The sequence below is a fragment of the Ursus arctos genome, unplaced genomic scaffold, assembly GCF_023065955.2.
Source record: "Ursus arctos isolate Adak ecotype North America unplaced genomic scaffold, UrsArc2.0 scaffold_2, whole genome shotgun sequence".
Lineage (NCBI taxonomy): Eukaryota > Metazoa > Chordata > Mammalia > Carnivora > Ursidae > Ursus > Ursus arctos.
Genome location: NW_026622874.1, coordinates 81,128,597 through 81,152,649, shown reverse-complemented (window position 1 = coordinate 81,152,649; position 24,053 = coordinate 81,128,597). Strand labels below are relative to the sequence as shown.

The window sequence follows — 24,053 nt, the reverse complement described above, 5'->3', positions numbered from 1 at the left end:
AAAGGATGACACACTAAATTCTACTCCAGAAACCAATATTGTACTCTATATTAACTAACTAAAATTTAAATTTTAAAAAATGAGGGGAAAAAAAAAGAATATATTGATTAGCCAAACCACAGGAAAATCCAGGTACAGCTGGGCTTCTCCATGTTGTGGTCCCTTTCTGAGATGCCTGTTAGCTCTCCTTTCCACCTACTCATAGTCTTGCCATCCTCCAAGGCCCAATTCAAACTTCATGTCCTCCAGGAACATCTCTGCACCCACCCCGCACACCAGCTCAGCCTGTGTTGAGCTCTATTGTTTCCTGTAGGACTAGGGGAATAGAATGTCTGGGGTGGGGGGGTGGGGAAGGATGCCACCTCCTAATGAGCACTATTATTTGTTGAGCCTGTGCTATTGGCCAGGGGCTTTCTTCCCTCTTATGATTACATCAGACCCACCAAGATAAACTAGGATAATCTCCCCATCTCAAGGTCCTTAACTTAATCACTTCTGCAAAGTCCTTTTTCCCGGATAAGCTAACATATTCACAGTTTCTGGAGGTTAGGACATGGATATCTTTGGAGAGCCTTTATTCAGTCTACCAAACTGGTCTTAGCCTCGGGACTTCATTCGTTAAAGGACCAAGGAGCCCTGTTGATGTCTGACCCCATGAGAGATACACTCTTCTGGATATCATGTGGTGTACCAATGAATACTGAAGGTGAAAAGTGTCACTGTCTGATCACTGTCATCGACAAGCAACACTTAGGCACAGACTTCACTAAACTCAATTCCTGTTCCCAGCAACTGACATGCACAAAGGTACAAGCAGGCAAAGTTTATGTCCAAACCAGTCAGCAACACTGTCTCAAAATTATTTCCAAATGAGATCATGTCAGGACGGACACCTTGTAGTGGCTAGCGCATAGTCAATGCTCAATAAAAGCCAGGAGTTTGAAGGATTTCTCATAATCTACTCTAATCAATGAGTTGAGACTTCAGTTATGATTCCATTAGCTGTCCTTTGCCAGGATGCCAGGCTATATCCAGCTATGCCACAGAGTCAAGCATGCCAATATTCCAGGCTACTTGAAAATCATGGGAGACTGATAATAGGCCATTGAGCAGTATGGATCTTGATATCATCAGCTCCATGGACAAGAATAATCCGCTAATGTGCTGGGGCTTAGCACTGAACCGTAAGAGGAAGTTGCTCCTGCATTTCCTCTCTCCCCTCCCGGCTGTGTCTTATAAATTGCTGTTGCTTTAACCACAGGCTGTCCAGAGAAACATCAACTCTCCTCCCACAGGATTATGATCCTCCCAACTGTGCACCAGAGACTCGGGACTATAATGGCATAGATGCCACCAAAAGAAAAGAAGGAAGGAACCAATTTTTTGGCAGATACGGAGCTGAGTCTTTGTGAAGAAGCTGAAGCCCTTTCTGGAGCAATAATACCATTTTCTGGTAAGGAAAAAATGCAATGTGGTAACATGTAAGTGATTCTAGTGAATGAGAAGTTGTGAAAGTGTGTTTAAATGTATAGAACAGAGCACTAAGAGTCCCATCGTCTTGCCGTACTTGGATAACTGCTGATTCAACCCTGGATAAATGTCTCTTTGACAGGAAAATGGACTGTTCTATTTTACTAAAGTTGATAGAAATATAGCAAAAATCTGTGATAGCATTTCCTTGCATTGGCTTTGGAGACAACAAATGCAGGCTAGAATTTGTTCTGCGTGTTCCATGAATGGCTTTTGTTAACTTCTCACCTCTCAGAACCTCAGTCACTTTATAGGTAAAACAAAATGCCTAGGGTGCCTGGGTGGCTCAGTCTGTTAAGCGCCTGGACTCTTGATTTCGGTTCGGGTCATGATCTCAGGGTTATGATCTCAGGATTGTGAGATCAAGCCCCATGTCGGACTTGTCAGCCTAGCCTGGAGCCCACTTAGGATTATTTCTCTCCTCCCTCTACCCTCACCCCACTCCACTCACTCTCTCTTTCTCTCTCTCTCTCTCTAAAAATTAAAAAATAAAAATAAAACAAAATGCCTGCCTCCGAAGGATGTTGAGAGAATTAAACAAGATGGTGCATAAAAAATACAGTGTTGAGTGCATACCAATTGCTCAAACATCTTTCCACTGGTAAAGTTTCCCTTAACACACTGGAAATCACTAAGACTTTAGAAATCACCTACTGAAATTCTCTCACCTTTTAGATATCTTCAGGAAATATTTTGTTACATATGTGTATATACAAATTTCTACATAGATAATGTCTTGACCTAAGAGTCAGTAATTCTCATATTTGACCCTGGAATCATATGAACTTCCCACAGGATCCAAAGTCAGGAAATGGCTGTGTTCAATGCAAAATGGCAGCTCTTCAGAGTTTCATGGTCTCCCTATAGGCCTATCTGTACAAATCTACCCAGAAAATCAATAGCAGACCAAAGAGATAGAAAGAAGAAATGTTACTGGCAAAAAAATTTTACAGTTTAATTGAAAAATCCTACTCTGTGATATCTTGATTAGTATTTTATTAGTAATGATTGTGTTTGCATATGCAAGACCTATTTCACTGATTATGCACATAATGCAGGTAATGCTGAAGTGTATATTCAGATCAGGTCTATTTTATGATATTTAGTTTTAGATTTGTTGGTATGTTAATCTGATGATATGGCAAATTTATCTATGGAGGTATGGGAAATCAGAACAATTCATGAAAAATAATTTTTCAATTTGGAGGAGAAGATGAAGGAGATTTGCATTAAAAACTATCTGCTCTATTATCTGCACTATTCTCCTTAGGAAGCAAGAATGTTCCAGGTGTCCCATGTCTTGATAATTTTTCCAATTCATTATTAAACCAGGACCAAAAAAGGTCAAAATGATGGAAGTGAAGACTAGAATGCTTCAGACTGATGGGGGCTGAGCCTGGAGCCTGGAGCACAGTGACAGGGCATTAAAAGAGGCAAAAATAAGTCACCAAAATGTTGGTGGCTCCAATCCAATAGCTTTTCTAGTTTTTTGGGATATTGAACAGTGAAAGCCTCTGCCATAAACAATTGTGAAGATTGATTTTTAACATGCAACGTTTACTGAGTCCTAGCTACCCACCAGGCACCGTGCTAAGGTGCTCACTTAAACGCCACAACTAGCCAATGAAGAAGGTGCTACCATTACTCTTATTGCACAGATGAAATGAAACTTGGAGATATTAAGCAATTAGGCAAAGGGCATCCAGAGAGGCAAGTATGAATGCAAGTATGTGTGTTGTATAAGTGCACGTGCGCACATGCACGCATGTGTGTGCGTGTGTGTGCGTGCGTGTGTGTGTGTTTAGGAGAGAAAGGGGTCTCACTTTCAGCAAAATGCTAAATTATAAGCATGGCCCCCACTACTTTCCCTCTCCCCACCCTTCTCTATTCTTGCTACTTCCACCACGCTTGCCCAGGTGGTCCTTCTTCTTTCTTCCTTGACATAATGGAGATTTTAATACCAATGGTATTGCTAGAAATAGCTCTTCCTGAGCTATGGTAAATTGCATTTGCACCAAATGGGCCTCTTGCTTCTCCAGATGTCACTCTGAGCAGCAAAGAAGGTTTGACAACAACAATGAGGGGATGGTACACCCTGCACCCTTTGTTTCGCTGTTTATGTTATTACCATGCGGCAGACTCAGGCACTCTTTGCACCTGCAGATTTTTCCATTCCATACAAGGCAACTAAGTCGGACTGAAAGGCAAAAAGATAAGGGTATTCATCTTCAGCAAGAAACCTTTATCAAAGAAGGCAACACAAAGGAGGCTGAATAGCAGAGAGGTTGAGTACACAAGCTCTGAGGTCAGACCATATGGGTCGAAACCTGGCCTCTGCCACTATGAGATTGAGGACCTTGGGCAAGTTACTTAAGTCTACATAGGTCTCAGTTTCCCCGTCTATAAAATAGAGATAATAATGGCACCAACCTCACAGGTTTGTCATGTATGCTAAATAATATCAGGAATGCAGAATGCCTGGTCTACAGCAAACACTTAATAAACCCTGGCCTCTGTTATTGAAGACAGCTCTGTAAGTCATGTTAAGTGCTAAGGATGAAATGCACAGCCTCTACCCACACCATCTAGGTAGGTTAGGGAGACAAGGCACATATATTGAAAACGATTAATAATATAAGGTAGAAAACTGTCACGTGAGGAATATTGATGCATATTATGGAAATTCAGAGGAGGAAATAACAGTATTATAAAAAATATGTTAAATTACAGTTGGCAGTAGGAAGGTGACTTTACCCATGTCACAAAGCTAGTTTTGAAGAGTTCAGAGTCAAGTCCAGGCCTCCTGATTAATGAAGTAAAACTATTTCATGAACCTATGCCACCATGGTACTAATGAAAATAATCTTAAGCATTAGTTAACACTTTGAGGGTACGGTCTACATGCTGGGCATTTTACACACATTATCTTATTAAATCCTAATAACCCTAGGAGATAGGTATTATATTCCTCCCCTCCCCCATTTTACAGATGAGAAAAATGAGGTGCTGGAAGGGTATGCGATTTCCCCAAGGTCCTACCATCAGAAAGTTGCTGAGGCAGGACTTTAATCAAGGTTCCTAACCAATTATAATTAAGAACTGAGGGGAAAGGAAGGCAGAGAAGCCAGAAGGAAGGGGAATGACAGACTAAATCTTAGAGCTAGAAATGGACATTCATGAAAAGTGAGTGGACTGCTTTTACTGGAAGAGGAAATTCAAGGAGAGGAGTTCGAAAATACAGTTAGAATAGAGCATGAGGCAGACAGAAGTGGGGCTTGAATGTCCATTGTGGCAGCAAATATTCTGTTTGTCTATAGTTTGGTTGGGGGAGAGGGTAGGGACACAAGATGGGAGCCTGACAATTCTATAGTCATTGGTTTTATTTTGTTTTTAAGTATAATCTGATCATAGAATGAAGAGGGAGAGGCCAGTGGCAGGGAAACTGGTGAAAAGCTGACTGCCACAGCTCTAAAGAAGAACGGGTCTTTTCCAGGTGTTCCCCAACTTCCCTGGGGGTGGGGGGAAGCACACAGCCACAATCCACTTCCCAATCTCACCACACAGCATCCGGAGAAACTAACGCTCTCCACTCATCTATCCCCACAGGCTGCAGAACTTCCACATCCATATCAGTTGACAAAGCCCTTCGGGAATCATGATGATTTTTTTCCGCTACCAGACATTCAGATTCATCTGGCTTGCAAAGCCAACTGGCCGGTACCTTCACAAAGATCACCAGCTTTGGGCACCTTTGACTCTTGCTGACTTTGAAGCCATAAATCGCTGTGAAAAGTCACTGCCTAAGAACTTTAACTTTGCTGGGGATGTGCTGGACCAGTGGTCCCAAAAGGAGAAGGTATGGCATGACAGGCTTCTATTAGATGCTTGGTATCCACATACATCTCAGGCTTCCATTTCTTGTTCCGTGGTCCATTTACCACTCTTAATTCATTTCTTTCATCCTTCTTGGTTTCCTTTGTTTGTTTTCCCCTTGCCCTCCTCTCTCCCCAGGGAAGATCTTTGATCCACAACTACACATGCTGTCTTTCTCTGGAGCCTCCTCGGTCTCCCTTACAGTGGTTACTTAAAGAATCCTGCCTCTTTTCCTTCATTTTCTCCAAGTCCCACGCAGCAGCTCTTTGCTCTCTATTCATCTGTCTGGGCTGGTCACAGGCTTATCCAAAAAACAGTAATTTGAACTTTGGTGTCATAATGATAGTCATCATTGGAGTGATTAGGAAAGAATCAGATGTTGAAAAGAATGAAGCAAAAAGCCTTGCATGTTTGCACTGTAGCCTCAGGTCAAGTCCCTGCTTACTGACCCCACCCCATGGCAGGCACGGAGCTAGATACTTACCTATCAGTGCTTACCAAAATTCACTGCAAGGACCTGTGCCTCAGAAGGTATACAAGGTTTCAAATAATGTTGAATCAATCTTTCCTATTAAATTGAGGGGAAAGTCTTCCTTTAAATCCATTTACATCTTTAACAGCTCTCTTATACTTGCTAAACTCTCTTTTGAACAAAAGAGCAGGTAGAAGTTGAAAATCTCTGGGTATATTTTGTTTTTAATATACTTATTTTTCAGTAACCTACTTTTAACAAGCAGTACTGGTTCTCCAATTATGGTGACGAGTAAATGCATTTTCCTTCTTAAGTAAATGTGTACAAGAAAAGTGAGTGAATGTAAAGAAAAATACAAAGAACAATAGCACAGGTGTAGACAGATCTGGCAAAAATCGTGATACTCCGATGACTAAAGATTGAGAAATACTGACCTATATTATTTCATCAAATCCCCATCGCCACCCTGGGGGGGGGGTTGCAGATAAGGAAATTGACCTCACAGAAGTTAAGCTCCTTATCCAAGCTCACCAGTCCCAAGGGTACAGGAAACAGCCCCTGATCTTAGGGAGCTTATACCCATAGAGCAGGGCCTATGATACAGTGCAATGGAGTCATCTGGCATTTGAGCATAATGCTGGAGAAACACAGAGAAGTCAGAGAGGAGAAGAAGGGGAGCCTAAGGAAAGCTTCCTAGAGGAAGTAAAATGGAAATTAAGTTTTGAAATATTTTCCAACCAGGGAAGGTAAAAGGAGCATTCCAGATATTCCAGGTAGGGGAAGAAAGGAGAAGTAATTTTTTTCCCCAGGTAACACATAAAGCAAAGAGGTTCTGCAGCATAGACAGTGTACTTGTAGAATCATATGAGAAGTTTCCTCCAGAAATCAATCACTTGATGAACCCCCCCAAAGGCCCACTATTTTGTTCTTTGTTACCTATGAAACCCATACTTCAGCCTTTTGGGTAAAAAAAAAAAGGATGTTAAGTTCCTAATCAACTTTAGCACACAAATTGTGGTTATTTGGATGGAACAGAATCTAAGTTAAGCAAGAAAAAAAATTTATTGGACAAGGGAGTGCTCACAAAACTGGGTTGCAAGCTGGACAGTCAGTCTCAGCAAGACCAGGAAATAAGGACAGCTTCCTGGAGATACGTAAGCACCAAAAGCCCATACACAGGTTTTGTTTCAACCATATTCTCTTTTGGTTCTTCTCAGAAAACTCAAAATCCGGGAGAGAAGGTCTGACTCGTCCAACATGAGTCACATGCCACCCACTGGTGGGTGGGCAATTACCCTGATGGGTTGCTCACCTAGGTTGTATTCAACAGGAGAGTTGTTCCCCCAAAGACAAACTGGGGTGCTCTTACCGGAATCCACCACCACGGGTACTGAGGGGAAGTAATGGCAGATGTCCCATCTATTTGGTAGACCAGTCATGTAAGCTTTTTTTCTTTCCCATGTGCCCATGGCCAGACAGGAGAGAGACCAGCCAACCCAGCCCTGTGGTGGGTGAACGGCAGAGGGGACGAGGTCAAATGGAGCTTTGAAGAACTGGGCTCCTTGTCCCGAAAGGCTGCCAATGTGCTCACCAAGCCCTGTGGCCTAAAGAGAGGAGACCGAGTGGCTGTGATTCTGCCTCGTATCCCAGAGTGGTGGCTTGTAAACGTGGCTTGTATGCGAACAGGTCAGTGCCAATATTTAACATTTCTTTAAAAAAAAAAAAAAGATTTTATTTATTCATTTTAGAGAGCATGCGCATGCAAGTGGTGGGGGGAGGGAGAGGGAGAGAGAATCTCAAGTAGACCCCGCACTGAACACAGAGCCAGACTTGGGGCTCCACCTCACCACCCTGAGATCGTGACCTGAGCGGAAACCAAGAGTCAGATGCTCAACCGACTGTGCCACCAGGTGCCCCAATATTTAACATTTCTAAATCATGCAGAAAGAGAGAAAGAATGAAATTTGAGATTTTTCTGAACTGTTAGTTCCGACTGAAGCTATGCTTACAAAGAACAGAAAAATAAGAGTTGAGATGAAGAACAACCATGATGGAATAATAATAGCAACTATTATTATTATTAAGAGGTGGGTGTTACCAAAAGAAAAAAAAGAGAGGTTTGCGAGAGAGGAAACTGAGGTTCAGAGATGTTAAGAAGCTTGTCCAAAGTCACACAACTAGAAAGCTATGGAATTGGAATTTATTTATTTATTTTTAAAGATTTTATTTATTTGTTTTTTGAGAGAGAGGGGAAAGGGGCGGGGAATCTCAGCATGGAGCCTGATGGGGGGCTCAATCCCACAACTGTGAGATCATGATCTGAGCTGAAATCAAGAGTCAGACACTTAACCAACTGAGCCACCCAGGAGCCCCGCAATTGGGATTTAAACACAAAGCTCTATCAAAGCAAATGTGGATAGTAATGTCTCTTGGTAGAGTTGGTTATGATACATTTCTCTAGATGATCCAGAATTTACTTTCTTGAATATAGAATCTCTGAAGCCACTGATCTAAGGATCTCCTGGTGACCAGGGGCCTGTGGGATGTCCCTGGGGACAAAGACAGGAGTAGCTAAAGGCTGTATTCCTCACCCAAGCACGAAGCCTGTTTCCACGGTACATAATCTTACCAAAGGGACAAGAGTTCTATTTCAGCTCAGGGCTCTCTCTCCTTCCCAGGGCTGGTCTTCATGCCAGGAACAACCCAGCTGAGAGCAAAAGACATTCTCTATCGGCTACGAACATCCAAGGCCAAGTGTATTGTGGCCAGTGAGGAGGTGGTCCCAGCAGTGGAGTCCATAATGTCAGAATGTCCTGACTTGAAGACCAAACTCCTGGTGTCTCCACGCAGCCAGAATGGGTGGCTCAGCTTCCAGGAATTATTTCAGTGAGTATCTTCTCCTGCCTCATCTGCAGTACCAGCAATAACATCAATTCCAACTGTATCTCGGAGTCTCCTTGCCTCCAAGGACTTAGCAATACTGTCAGTTGATCCAGACTCCTTCCCATAAAAGAATCACCTAATGGAAGCTTTGATTGGACTTAGAGAATGAAGGAAGGAGTCAAAGTTGATCTGCTTTGTAAGATGGGTGACTGAATGGGTGGGCAGTATCAGCTGAAGAAAGAGTTTAAAGTTGGACATATTAAGATTTGAGGGGTCTGTGAACATCCAAATGTTCAGCAGGTGGTCAATACATGAGTGTCAGACTTAAGGACCTAAAGATACAAATCTGGAAGCCATCAACATATAATCAGTTCTGAAAAATCCAGAAAGATAAAACTCAGGCGTCCAAAGAAACAGAGTCAGTCAGACAGTGAAATCACTAATTGAAAATCTCCTTGTCACCCACAGATTGTAATGTGTCCTCTTTTGGTAAAACAAAAAAGAAAATTTAAAGCCTTACATTAAAGGGTTCCACACTGGATTGAGAAACATTAAAAATAATAGTATTTTTCCCCCCACAGTATTAGATACTGTGAAGAAATCCCCCTTTCTCCAGCCCCCACACACCAGCTTCACTATATATAGATCTATCTATCTATATATCTATATATATCTATATATATATCCCATGAACATAATTTGATGCTCTTTATTGATTGCTGAATTATAGAATATCTTTAAAAATAATTATTGAGGGGCGCCTGGCTGGCTCAGTTGATAAAGCATGTGAGTCTCCCGGTCGCCCATGTTAAAAGCCGATCAGCCTTGCCTCCTTCCTTCACCCTTCAAGTCCAATCAATCTCCAAGTCCTGCTAGTTCTTTACTTTGCCTCCTTCCCTCCATCCCATTCGCTCTGGTGAATCAATAAAATTCTTTTTAAATTCTAATTTTTCTTCTAATTTTTAAATTAGAAAAAATTCTAAATTTTCTTCTAATTTTTAAATTCTTATTTTTCTTCTCATCTTCAGTGGATTACCTTGCAGAACTCACTTTGGAGACCCACATCTTCTCCCACCTAGATTAGTCCCTAGGGTAGTTGCTCTGATTCCAATTTGGTTCTTCTCAAATTCAGTGTGTGTGTGTGTGTGTGTGTGTGTGTGTGTGTACACAATATACACATACACACACACACATATATATATACACATGCATGCATATATATATAAATATATATATATTAAAAAAATATATATATATACTGAAAAATATAACTGAGTGATCTTTTTTGGGGGGGAGAAGGCAAATTGCCAAGAAAATCATATTAGTATTTCATGAAACTATGTTTGACAATATAGTGTATGTTTATATATTAATCCTCATTGCTTTACCATTTTAATGACAATCTTATTCACTCATCATCAAGATGAATTAAAATAGCATCCTTGACCCTATTTCCTTAAACTCAGGAAATGATACACGAGTCTCCAAAATTCTCAGGTATTCTATCAGTTATCCAATACTGAGCTATAAAATATCCCAGAATTTAGTGGAATAAACCAACAATCATTTCATTTGCTCAGGATTCCGTGGGTTAGAAGTTCATGCAGGGTTCAACAGAGGCAGCTTGTCCTTCTTCACATCAGCTTGACTGAAGCTGGAGGACACAAGAAGGGGTTCACTCGCAAGTCTGAAGCTTCTGTGTTAGCTGAAGCACCTCACTTCGCCTACACATGGTCTCTCTCTCCAGCAGAACAGTCTGAACATTTTTCTATGGTGGCTGCGTTCCTCCCAGTGAAAAGTGAAAACTATAAAGCCTAAGACCTAAGCTGAGAAGTCAAAGAAATTCTGTCACACTCCACCCATGAAAGCTAGCCTTAAGATCAGCCCAGAGTCAAGGAGAGAGGACATAGGCTCCATTCCTCAATGAGGGAGTGGCATGCTTACACAGGGATGGAAGGAAATGTTGAAGCTGTCTATACAGACAATCTTATACAGATACTGTTATTGTTATCTATTTAGAGAATGCTCTTGTCTTTAGTACTAGGAAACCCAAGCATAAGTGGCTTAAACAACACAATTTTATTATATGACAAATAAGAAGTACGGAGGTAGAGTGGAATGAGAGTTGGTTATTCAGTACTACGATGAAGTTAGCATGGACCCAGATTCAGTCATCTTTCCATCGTGCCATCCTCAGTGTATCTACTAATCCCTCCCTACCCTTCCTGCACCCCACGCCCTCCCAGCGATTCCAACATACCTAGGGTAGTTCCAGATATAATATACTTTCACAACAATATCCAAAGTCCAGAAAACAAGATGGGTGGGGAGGAGAAATGCAGCATTCCTTCCTCATGACTCTTCTGAGAACAAGAAAACATTTTCTTCCTTTTTGTTTTTTGGTTTTTTAAATTTAAATTCAATTAACAAATAGTATATTATTACTTTCAGAGGTAGACTTCACTGATGCATTAGTCTTATATAATTCCCAGTGCTCATTATATCATGTACCCTCCTTACTGTCCATCACCCAGCTACCCCAACCTCTCATCCCCCTTCCCCTCCAGCAACCTTCAGTTTGTTTCCTAAGATTAAGAATCTCTTATGGTTTGTCTTCCTCTCTGGTGTCATCTTGTGTTTTTCCTTTTTCCCCAATGATCCTCTGTTTTGTTTCTTAAATTCCACGTATCGGTGAGATCATATAATTGTCTTTCTCTGATTGACTTATTTCGCTTAACATAATACCCTCTGATTCCATCCACATGGCTGCAAATAGCAAGATATCATTTTTGATGGCTGAGTAGTATTCCATTGCATATATATACCACATCTTCTTTATCCATTCATCTGTTGATGGACATCTGGGCTCTTTCCATAGTTTGGCTCTTGTGGACATTGCTGCTAGAAACATTGGGGTGCAGGTGCCCCTTCGGATCACTACATTTGTATCTTGGGCTAAATACCTAGTAGTGAAATTCCTGGGTCATAGGGTAGCTCTTTTTTCAACTTTCTGAGGAACCTCCATGCTGTTGTCAGAGTGGCTGCACCAGCTTGCATTCGCACCAACCGTGTGAGAGGGTTTCCCTTTCTAGGCATCTTTGCCAACATCTGTTGTTTCCTGACTTGTTAATTTTAGCCATTCTGACAGGTGTGAGGTGGTATCTCATTGTGGTTTTGATTTGTATTAAGGAAACATAAATCCTTTCCATAAAGCCTTTAAATCTCATTGACTGTAACTGTATGTGTGCCCATTCCTAAATCAGTCTCTGGCATGAGAATTACCACGATTGGTTTAGGATAATCAAGATTCAACTCCTGGAGCTATATAAGGAACAGTCTCCCCTGAAGCATATAACTGCTGATACCAGAACAAAATCAGAGTTTTATCAGTGCAAGGAAGAAGAATGGTATGCTATATGGTAAGCACCTAGCTGTGTCTGCCAGTGATGAAGATGCTGAATAAAAAGTATTAAAAAGTTTGATTCAAATGCCAAAGGATCTTCCTTTAAATCATAAAACCTCCTGAAATGTTAATAAACAATTCACAGACTCATGACTGATTTTTAAAAATCACAGATTTAAAAAAAAGCACTTAGAAAAAAAATATTTAAGTAAATAAAATACACATCTTTTTGTCACTGATATTGAAAGTCATCTTGGTTATCAATGTGGCTTATACAGAGGTGGTGCTTAAAAAGAGAGAGAAATGAGTTGTTAAAGCTTTGCATTGATCTCCAAAATCCCTTTAAGATTTATTGAGAAATTCCTTTCAAGGAGGCTTTGGATTAGGTTTTGTTCTATTAACTGTTTTCTGATATTAAGAGGGCACAAGTAGCAAAGGAAAAGAGAAAAACAAATATATATATATAGTCTCAGAGTTAAACTTGTCTGCCATCTTCAGCCACCATGTTGGGTTGGGACCCATATTTTACAGATCTGCCTCTGCAGAGCATAGCTGTGTGGAGACAGGAAGTCAAGAACCAATGGCCATTTATTTCACCAGTGGGACCACAGGCTCTCCCAAGATGGCCCAGCACTCTCAGAGCAGCCTCGGAATTGGGTACACCCTCTGTGGAAGGTAGGGAAGAAAACCGTTTTTGCTAAACTCTCCCCTGAGCTGCCAACGTGTATATTCAACTGCCTAGCTGACACCCCCACTTGGATGACTATTCGATTTCTCCAGTGTAACATCTATAAAACAGAATCCTTGATGCCCCTGCCCAGCCTTAGTTCAGTAAATGGCACCATCTCACCAGCGGATCAAGCAAGAATTTATGGGTTAAATAGGTCATGGGATTAAGGAGTGCACTTGTGTGATGATACACAGGGTGATATACAGGAACCAACCTTGACCCCATCTCCACAACAGCATGCCTGGTTCCTTCTCATTGCCAGGTAAATTCACCCACCTAGAAAGACTTTCCTAGGTATCCTGAAACTATCACTTTACCCTGTTTTATTTTCCTCAGAGCACTTATCACTATTTGAAATTATGATACTGATTTATATTCTTACTCATTTTATTGTGTGCTTATCCACTATCTGTCTTGCTAAAGTAAGAGCAGATATCTGGTCTATCTCACTCACTATGCTAGGGAGAACAGTGCCTAGCATATATTTGCACAATAAATATTTGTTGCATTAATGAACAAATATCATGTCAAACCCAGCCTCCCTCTCTACTTTCAGATTACCTAGATTCTGAGAAAGTCCTCTAACACAAGTGGGAGATAGAATCACTCATCCTGCCTTTGGGCCTCTCTCTTTTGACGCTTCTCTGTAGCCATTGAGATTCTAGCCAGTTCTCAAAGATTCCAGTTTGTTTGCTTTTCTGCTTTTTGTTTTGTTTTGTTTTGGGGTTTTTTGGTCTGTCTTGTTGCTTCTCCATATCATTTAGGTATTGGCTAGACCTGAAGTCCTCAGATATCATATGGAATATGTCTGACACTGGTTGGATCAAGGCTGCCATTGGCAGTGTGTTTCCATCCTGGCTTCAGGGAGCCTGTGTCTTTGTACATCAGATGGCCCAGTTTGACACTGATACCTTCCTGGATGTAAGTCATGGTTTCTAGCTACATCCTTCCCTTGTCTTCCCCCCACCCCACCCCCTGACAAAACCACAAAGAAATGATTCTTCAGAATACAGTTTCCTGGGCTTGTGGAAATCACTCCTTTCTAAAAAATGAAGTCTCTGGGGATTTGGCTCTTGAATGTATTTAACAGAGAAGGAACACCCACAACACTCTCATGCTTCAAACTATTCAGGACTCTAAAGGTTCTGAATAACAGATTACAAGACTCAAGTCTAAACAAATCTTTGATTTCTGATTCCATGAAACAAAAACAATAGATGATAAATCCAAAACCCTATGTAGAGAAGACTGAAGGTGGGGTCACCTTTCTCCCAGAGTAGCTCCTTCCATTCTCCCCTCACCCTGTGCTTTTCACTTTGTTAATTCTCAGAACCCAATACTTGTCTTGAGACCATGTATGTCCCTCCTTCTTAGCCAGACACAGCTAGACTGAGGTATCAGATTGCTCGATTTCTTTAGCCTTTAGAAAGATGTGATTCAGGCCAATTATTTTTCAACCATGAAAAACCAATTATGTTTAATGAAATACATATTATTAAACACCACACCTGTGTATGAGTAAAAGCTATACTCACCCTGTTATTTTGCTAACTGGTCTGACAAGATGGCTTGAGGGTCTTAACAGAAATGGTGGGTAACATAAGAACTAGGATCCTTATGTCAGGTTTACAAAGTGCCCTGAGTAGATAAACTAACTTTGCAGTTCTAAATCCTGCATTTTTAAAAATAAGAATATTCTTTTTTATAAAACAGTAAATACTATATAATATTTAAGTAATAAATATAATATATTCTTTTTTAATAGTCTTATTTAATATCATACTAAATAAGATGTATTAAGATATATGGCATTTATATTAAGTAAGTCTATTAAAATAAGAATACTCTTATTTTACAAAGATAGTATGTGTATTTTAAATGCTCTAAGAACTACACTATTCTTAGTTACATGCATTTACACTTATTAAGAACAGCTGGAATCCAGGGAGCAAGTACAGATAGTAGAAAGGCTCACTTATGAATCAAAAGTTTTTCTTGATCTTTGACAATCCAGATAGCCTAGAAATACATCTTGAAAATACTCTCTCAAATGCTTAAATTTAATACAAACTGTCAATTCATTATGTGACATAGTGGAATCTCTCTAGATATAGCACATCTAAAACATGAGTATCTCTCTAGATTTAACATGCCTAGGTCATTATTTTTCTGTGAGGAGCTGGAGGTAAAATGAGCCCATCAAATCTTAAACAGTTAAGGAAAGTCCTGAAAAATGGCCTTACTGATGCATTTAATCAATCCACTCAAAGGGATTGTTTTTGTTTTTGTTTTTTTAATTTTAGAGAGAGAGAGCACACAAGCAAGGGGAGGAGCAGAGGGAAAGGGAGAGGGAGGAGGAAAGAATCCCAATCAGACTCCGCGCTAATTGCGGAGCCTATGCAGGGTTCAATCTTGCGACCCTGAGATCATGACCTGAGTGTAAACCAAGAGTAGGAGGCTTAACCAACAGCACCACCCAGGCGCCCCGGGACTGGTGTCTTTTATAGATAAAGTGTTGGAAGGTTTTGGTAGGTTAATTTACATCCAGGGTGAGTACTGTGTAGAAATATATGGGCAGAAGGTTTCTTTTTTTGTTTGTTTTTAAGGTTTTATTTATTTATTTAAGAGAGAGAGAGAGCGCACAAGCAGGGGAGAGAGGGAGCAGCAGGGAGCCTGATGCGGGGCTCAATCCTAAGACCCTGGGATCATGACCTGAGCTGAAGGCAGCCATCCAGACGCCCCAGGCAGGGGGTTTCAAAATTCCACCATGAAAGGTAATTTGCAGCCCTAAGGTAGAATAAACCAGTTCATACTTTGGGGCTGGTCTCAAGTTCAACAATTTACTTTCTGTTGAAGTTGATTGTGTATGTCTGTTACTGTAAGATACACATGTTCTTTCCAATAATTGGAAATTCCCAACAGACATACAGTCACTAGTGACAACTAATAAATACTTGCTTTCTTATTCCTAGTAGTGATCATATGATGGAAACATGTCAATGAAAGAGGATGAGGGGTTGCAGACGTCAGCTCTAGTTGTGGCCTCTAATCAACCGCTTCTGACAACTGTCTTTCTCCATCATCCAGACGCTCACCACTTATCCCATCACGACCCTGTGCAGCGCTCCCACTGTGTACCGGATGCTTGTGCAGAAAGATCTGAAAAGGTACTTGAGTGGAAATCTCCATTTGAAGCACAAACAAAAGCTGCAGTCCAGCATCACACATCTCCCCATTTCAGGGCAGGTTTCCTCAGTCTTGCCACTATTGACATTTTGGACTGAATAATTCTGTGCTGTCGGGAGCTGTCCTGTGCATTGTAGGATGTTGAGTAGCATTCTATGTGGCCTCCACCTACTAGATGCCAGTGGAACCTCCCTGGTGACCGTCAAATATGTCTCCAGATACTGCCTAAATCACCTCCCAGTTGTCCCTAAGGATAGCCTCTAGGGGCAACTCCATGTTTTCTCAGGGACAACCAGAACCCTACAGTCCGAGAACTAACTCCCCTCCATTCCAAAATACAACTGCACTTATACTGCCTTGAAGAAAAGCTAATGAAGTCTTATGACTTGAAGATTATAATCAATTTATTGAAATCAACTGAACCCCTAGAGGACTTGCAATGTACATTTACTTAACCAATATGAATTGAATACATGAGGACAGAAAGGAAGAGAGAAACAATGTAAGTAGTAACAATTTAAGTAGTGCAGACTGGCACATCCTCTATCCCCCCACGTGTGGATGTCCAGGAGGGAGAGTGCTATGAAACAAAATAAAGCAGATCTGAACCTTCTCTTATCCTAGTCAGGGTCAACGCCCTTGTGGCCCTCAATATATGAGCATCTTTTTTTAAAATTTATTTATTTGACAGAGAGGGAGAGAGGGAGCACATGGGGGGAGGGGCAGTGGGAGAGAGAAACTCAGACTCCGCACAGAGCATGGAGCCTGACATAGGGCTCGATCTCACGAACCCGAGATCCTGAGAAAACAACCCTGAGATCACGACCTGAGCCAAAAACAAGAGTCGGACAGTCAACTGACTGTGCCACCCAGGTGCCCCTCAAAATGTGAGCATCTTGCTCACATCTCAAGAGTAGTTCAAGGGCTTTCAAGCATTATTTTGAATAAGCACAATTCTGGTCCTGCCCATTGGACCCTCAATACATTAGAGCCAGGCTGTTCCAGACTTTCTCACTTGAGAAAGCGGGAAGCAGAGTAGTAAGGCCAGTGGTGAAAACAAGTGGGGCTCTGTACCTCAGACATTCGAGATGACTTTGCTAAGTAAGCCTCCCTTAATTCCATCCACAAGAGAGGATTAAGAGCTGCCTCATGTGTTTGTGTTGAGAATTCAATGTAAGTGGCCTATTTGATTAGACACCCAACAAATGGTAGGGGAAGAGTAGTCAGCTCAGGCCTTCATGAGGCCTTGGGCAACTTCTTTAAGTTCTCCCAGCCTCAATTTCCTTATCTGTAAAATAGGGCGTGAGGATTATGAGAATGCTCCTAAAGCCCTCACAGTCCTGTAAATGCTCAATTAATGTTAGTTGTTTTATCACTTTTTTCATAATAAGTGCTTAAGATCATTATCAGCATTTTCTCTTACCTTCACCCCTCCTTTAACAGCCTGCTAAAATGCAAGCTCTGTCAGGAAATTTACTTTAATCACAAATATGCCCCACACAACCTACAACCATATCTGGTAAGATAGTAGGTGCTCAAAAATATTTGCTGAACAAACCTTCCTAAGACTTGCCTTTCCTAGCTCGTTTGCTTGTTGCTAGAACATCCTAATAATTTTTTAATGAAAGCCACTCAGATTTCTTCTCCCCAAAGACCCCATGAGACTCTGTGTCTGCAGATACAAATTCAAGAAGCTACGACACTGCTTGACAGGAGGGGAGCCACTCAACCCAGAGGTGCTGGAACAGTGGAAGGCACAAACTGGGCTGGAACTGTATGAAGGCTACGGACAGACAGAAGTGGTATGTTTAATGGGCAAAGTTTAAGCTTAGCATATTGGGGGCCTTTCTACCCCAGGATGAGCCCCTAAAGAGCTCCCTTGGTGCTCTAAATTTTTATGTAGTTTCCCAGAATACCTTACCTTGCCAGTGACTACCAAAACCTCTGAACTGCCCAGTTTGGCTTGGCCAGAGGGGAATTAGGATTATTCCCTGCAGTCTTCCTGTCTTCTACCCATGCAGGAGAAGTCTCAGAGGTGTTAGGGGTTGGATAGGGTCAGAATCAAGTGGCTCATCTTCTCAGCAGCACTGAGGACCCCAGAGAGCCCCAGTGGGGAATTTATCCCAAGGTGCATTAAATGGGATCTTTAGTCTAAAGAAGTAGTTTTCAAAGTGTGGCCCCAAAACCAGCAGCAGCAGCAGCAGCAGCAGCATGTGGGAATTTGGTAGCAACACAAATCCTCAGACACCCCACCCCACCCAAGCCAGAGCTACTCAATCAGAAACTCTGGCATGGGGCCTGGCAACCTGTGCTTGAAAATTAATGTTCCAGGTGATTCTGACACACATGTTTGAGAAGTACTGGTCTAAAATAGTGTGTGTGTGTGTGTGTGTGTGTGTGTGTGTCCAGAAGACAAGCATGGGAAAATCAATCCAGTCAAAACTGAGTCTTATATTGTCATGATATAAATAGCTACAGAAAATGAATTTTTACATTCTTATATAAAACATGTTCTCTCAATAGGGAATAATTTGTGCCAATCAAAAAGGACAAGAAATTAAACCGGGTTCAATGGGGAAAGGAGTACTACCCTATGACGTCCAGGTGGGTAATATCTGACTATTTCAATAAAGAAGAATGTTTTACAGTTTTCTGCTAGTCATTGTACAACTATTCATAACCTGTTTTCATTTTGTAAAAAGAAAATTTTAGAAACCTAAATTGTTTCTTTCATTCTAGATTGTAGATGAAAATGGCAACATCCTACCACCTGGCAAAGAAGGGGAAATTGCCCTCAGACTGAAGTCCACATGGCCCTTCTGTTTCTTCTCTGAATATGTGGTACAAAAACGTAGAATGAGCTCATCACAAGTTAATAGAAAGGCGGTATAGGGAGTCATACAGACTTGGGTCCAAATTTCATATCCACCATATGTTGCTGCGTAACCTTGGGCAAGTCACAAAATCCAAGTCTATTTCATCAACTGTAAAATGGGGAGAATATCACCTATCTCCTAAGAGTTTTGTAAAGATTAAATTCTATGTGTAAGAAACAAGTTGCTGTGCTTGTCCTCAGAAAAGACAACTAGGCAGGCTGCAGGGGGCAGGGAGGGGGCGATACAGGGCAGAAGAGGTGCAAGAGGGGTTTCCTTTTCACTATATTCTTGAACCTTTGGTATTCTACAGTAGGAACTGCCTTTTTTTTAAAAAATGAATTTTTTAGAAATAGAATGTGCAAGGTACTAGTCACTTCATGGGTGTCATACACCTTTTTCTATCTGACCAAATTAATGTCCAAAGTCATCTTTGATTCCTAGGACAATCCAGAGAAAACTGCTGCCACAGTAAGAGGGGATTTTTATGTCACTGGAGACAGAGGAGTGATGGACAATGATGGGTATTTCTGGTTTGTTGGCAGAGCTGATGATGTCATCATATCTTCTGGGTTTGTACATCTGCCACTCTTAGAGAGTAACAGATTGCCAGGGGGGATCTCCTACTTGGGTGATGTAGTGATCAAGGGCTTCTTTTCCTCTTCTAGGTACCGTATTGGGCCGTTTGAAGTGGAGAGTGCGCTAATTGAACACCCAGCAGTTGTTGAATCAGCTGTTGTCAGTAGTCCGGATCCAATCAGAGGAGAGGTAGTGAATGTCCTTAAACTAGCAATTTCATATTTTCCAGTTCTATCCATTTGACTCCTCTGGAGAATCAAGTAGTAGTCATGTAATTCTCATGATGAAGCACACATGTGCCAAAAATGTATACTAGGCACGCAACTTTATTTTTTTCTCATTTTTTTAAAAGATTTTATTTATTTATTTGACAGAGATAGAGACAGCCAGCGAGAGAGGGAACACAAGCAGGGGGAGTGGGAGAGGAAGAAGCAGGCTCCTAGCGGAGAAGTCTGATGTGGGGCTTGAACCCGGAATGCCGAGATCACGCCCTGAGCCAAAGGCAGATGCTTAATGACTGAGCCACCCAGGCGCCCCTTCTCTTCATTTTTTTAAATTATGTTCAGTTAGCCGACATACAGTACATCATTAGTTTTTGATGTAGCGTTCAACAATTCATCAGTTGTGTATAACGCCCGGTGCTCTTCACAACACATGCCCTCCTCAATACCCATCATCCGGTTACTCAACTTTACAAATGAGTTGTGTTCCAATGGGGATGTATTAGGATTCATTTAGTGGTAAGTGACAGAAACTCAACTCAAAGTGACTTAAGTTAAAAAAAAAAAAAAAAGGAATTTACTGGCTCACACGTAAGTGAGGTCTTCAACAGCTACATCCGAGGGTTCATGTGAAGTTAGCAAAACTTTCTCTTCATTTCCTGGCTGTTGTTCTTTAGGTTGGCTCCATTCGGGCAGGTTCTTCCTACTTGGTAGCAACTGATTCCAAACGTACATAGCTTCACAACCAGTAAAGGAGACAGTTCCTTTACCAACAGTTTCAAGCGACTCCCAGAATAACATTTGCCTATCTTAGATCATGTATCTAACCAATGTGGTCCAGGGAATCGTATATGCTCACTGGACAGACCAGGATCATATGCTGGTCATTGAAGGTAGAAGTTAGTGTCAACACCACCAGAGAGAGGTTAGGGTAATACTCTGTAGGAAAATCAGGGTACCATTACTAAAAGGGGAGAACAGATGCTGCATAAGAAAAAGCAGATTTTACTGTACGTATGATTGTCATTGAAATCAGAATGCATTTTCTCACAGAAACAATGCAAATAGGAGACTGTGGCCAGGTTCCCAAATAAGTCCCACAAGCCTACCCAGGACCTAATGAAAAGGAACTTGGGGAATGACAGTAACAGCCTCAGTTTTAGGAGGAAGCCATGTAGTATGGAAGGGAGATGTTTCCTTTCCTCATGGAAGTTTCTTACAGACTCAGTAATAGCAAAATTTCAAAAACAGTTTGTATATCAGCATCCTCCCACACCTCTTTCTCTGACACCTTTTTTTAAAAAAAGATTTTAGTTACTTACTTGACAGAGAGAGCACAGCAGGGGAGTGGCAGATGAAGAGGGAGAAGCAGGCTCCCCACTGAGCAGGGAGCCCACTGTGCCGCTCGATCCTGGGACCCTGGGATCATGACCCAAGCAGAAGGCAGATGTTTAACCGACTGAGCCACGCAGATGCCCTCTCTGATGCCTTTTACACACCAGTGACCCTCTGCAGTGACTCTATGGACCCCATACTGAAACCTCCATTACCACCTCCACACCCAATGGATTCCATTCTCCAAAGTACTTTTCTCCTGCTACCATATTCTCATTCTCTCCATATAGTTGGTTTCATCTGAATATTAGAAGTAAATACCAATTGGAATCAATGTATGAGTAATTAATAACTTAAACTATAATTAACTAATCTCAATAATTATCTAATTGGTGGGTTTTGAATAGTATTCCAAAGAGAAGCAAGAAATATTAGGCAAAAAAGACCTTTTACGGGTAGATCGATCCTTCCCAAGAGTTCATCTCCCAGCATACAAAATCCCTCCACCAAGCCTCCTCAAGTCCCTTTAAAACCATATTCTCTGGAACCTCCATTTGTCTCCCTATTACACACATCTAATAGTGTAGGTTTGAGGGGTCATCTGCAAATCAAGGACTGCCCGTATAATATTTAGGACTAGTCTGACTGAAATGTTAAATACATGTGTGACATGTAAATAAAACTCAACTTTTTAGCTTTATTGAAACACTGCACTCCTCACACTCACAAACCACTCAAACCCCACTTGTACCCAAGCTGTGTTCAGAGGTGATCTCTGGATTTGCATTCATCACTCAAGCTGCTGTTAACAAATAATTATAAGTACCTGTGTTCAGCATTGATTCCAAACTCCTGACGTGTCTGAAAAACAAACATCGATATAAATTGACTTTTCTCCTGCAGGTAGTGAAAGCTTTTGTTGTCTTATCTGCACCCTTTAAATCATCCAACCCAGAGAAATTAACTCTTGAACTTCAGGATCATGTGAAAAAGTCAACTGCACCTTACAAATATCCAAGGAAGGCAAGTATTTTTTGCCCAAAAGTTAAGTGTGTTACCAAACAAGGGTCTAAGCTATTGAGTACATAGATTTTATTAGCTTTCGACTTTATGGTAGCTCATTATATAAGTAGAAGACACCTATTCCAACTTGCTTAGTCCTAACAATTTTGCTTTAAAAAATTTATTTTGAGACACTTAGATGTTTGATAAACTAGTTTTGACCAGCTCTGCAATACTGAATAACTACTAAGGATCCTTATAAGACTAATCAGTCCCATTTCGTGAGGGGAAAAAAAAAAAAAAAACTGTGGAAAAATTTTAAAGACAGCCCCTGATTCAGCTATCGGTACTCTCAAGCCATAATACTCTTCAAAGCGCAAGCCTTTATGTATTAACTGACCAAACTTAAGGCTCAGAAAAAAAGATGTTATCCAAAAAAACGGAATCTTTCCTGAAAACTTCAAGGGAGGATTTAAGAATAATTCTGTATAAAAGAGAAGACACTGCAACTTCTTTCCTACTCATCCTGGAATACTGTTGGTTGATATTGATCCTTAAGATGAGAATTCCATTTCAATTGGTATTGCAACCAAAAAGTAGTTAACTTCAACCTAAGAACTAGCTATATTTTCTCCATTAAATTTACTAAATCAGTCACCAGTTGATTTTCAGAAAAACGTTGTTTGAGAAAATTTTAAAATAGTAACATCTTGAGGGAGGGAAACAAAGAGAGGATTTTTACCATGGGCGTAAGGGGAAACTTGTACTCAAAATTAAGTATCAAAATTCTCCCTCCGAAAGGGGGAGGACCCAGCTCTTTAAAGCCCAAAACCCAAGAATTAACTTGTTTCTTTGTGCATTTAGGTGTGGCTTCTATTTCCTTAGGGCAGTAGAGGCCCAGGTCTAGTTTCAACTAGAAGCAATGGAGTAAGGGGTTTATTATATTCTTCTGACAAAGCATATAGCCTCTGCACTAAAAACTCCTGGTGTAGGTCCAATGTCAACTGGACGATAAACACAAGAATTTCAATGAGTTTAGACTAGACATCCCCAGACCCAAACTCGCCAGTTACATGAAAGCTCTCCCTATTGTACTGACAACTGGGATTGTCACAGTGGCATCAAGTGTCTCATAGTATGTTTCTCTATTAATTAGGTGGAATTTGTTCCAGAACTCCCGAAGACAATCACTGGGAAAATCAAACGCAACGTTCTGAGAGACCATGAATGGGGTCGAACATAGCCTGATAAGAAATTATAGCATTAAGGAGTTACAGGCTTACTTTTAGTCCTTGCTTTCTGATAATTTAGTGACTACTCTCTTACAGTGCTGAAGACTTTTCCTGGCTGAAAAACTCAATTTTTTGTTCTGTACTTAGCCAAAAATTAAATAAAAATCCAAAAATATTTGGAAAGAAAACAGTTATGATGACCAAACTGACAAAGGCAATGATTTTAATGACTTGCAGGGTTCAAAACAGCACATGATTACTTAGAAAAGCACAGTGGACAATGAATTTATCTTGGGTCTGATTAACTCAAAATAAAGTTTAAAACTATTCTAAGGAGTGTTCAATACAGAATTTCTTCTGCCTAACATCTTATATTACTAGTTCTTTAAAGTGAATTAAAGGGGTGCCTGGGTGGCTCAGTCGGTTAAGCATCTGACTCCTCATCTCCACTCAGGTCTTGATCTCAGGATCATGAGTTCAAGCCCCACGCTGGGCTCTATATGATAGGTGTGAAGCCTGCTTTAAAAAAAAATAGAGTGGATTAAAATATTAATTTTAAAATAAGGAATATAAATAATTCAAAACCAGTAAGTGAATTTAATTAAGTACTGTATTACTATATCTTTTTAAAAAAGATTTATTTATTTTAGAGTGGGGGGGGCAGAGGAAGAGAGAGAGAATCCCAAGCAGACTCCCCACTGAGCAGAGCCCAACATGGGGCTTGAGCTCACAAC

General features: G+C 40.9%; 2 protein-coding genes across 3 annotated transcripts in view; one reads left to right on the top strand and one right to left on the bottom strand.

The window, feature by feature from the left end:
- Positions 1 to 21,940, bottom strand: part of LOC130544273 (transport and Golgi organization protein 1 homolog) — an 86,279-nt gene extending 64,339 nt beyond the window's left edge. The window contains exons 1-2 of the mRNA XM_057315297.1: positions 21,912 to 21,940; positions 21,073 to 21,169 (exon numbers count right to left, since the gene is read on the bottom strand). The gene's annotated coding sequence lies outside the window, so the exon portion shown is untranslated. The remainder of the gene's footprint in view (positions 1 to 21,072; positions 21,170 to 21,911) is intronic.
- Positions 1,265 to 23,484, top strand: LOC113267498 (acyl-coenzyme A synthetase ACSM4, mitochondrial-like). 2 transcript variants are annotated; one of them, XM_057315295.1, is made up of 14 exons: positions 1,265 to 1,453; positions 5,137 to 5,386; positions 7,351 to 7,561; positions 8,554 to 8,761; positions 12,693 to 12,836; positions 13,656 to 13,812; positions 15,979 to 16,058; positions 17,756 to 17,879; positions 18,601 to 18,681; positions 18,817 to 18,918; positions 19,395 to 19,522; positions 19,619 to 19,718; positions 21,989 to 22,108; positions 23,244 to 23,484. In XM_057315295.1, the coding sequence occupies exons 2-14, from the start codon at positions 5,186 to 5,188 to the stop codon at positions 23,328 to 23,330; spliced, it is 1,743 nt and encodes a 580-aa protein (XP_057171278.1). In that variant the 5' UTR covers positions 1,265 to 1,453; positions 5,137 to 5,185; the 3' UTR covers positions 23,331 to 23,484. The 2 variants fall into 2 exon arrangements, with proteins under 2 accessions (XP_057171278.1, XP_057171279.1); XM_057315296.1 differs by lacking the exon at positions 1,265 to 1,453 and having other exon boundaries at positions 4,549 to 5,386.
- The last annotated feature ends 569 nt before the right edge of the window (positions 23,485 to 24,053 follow it).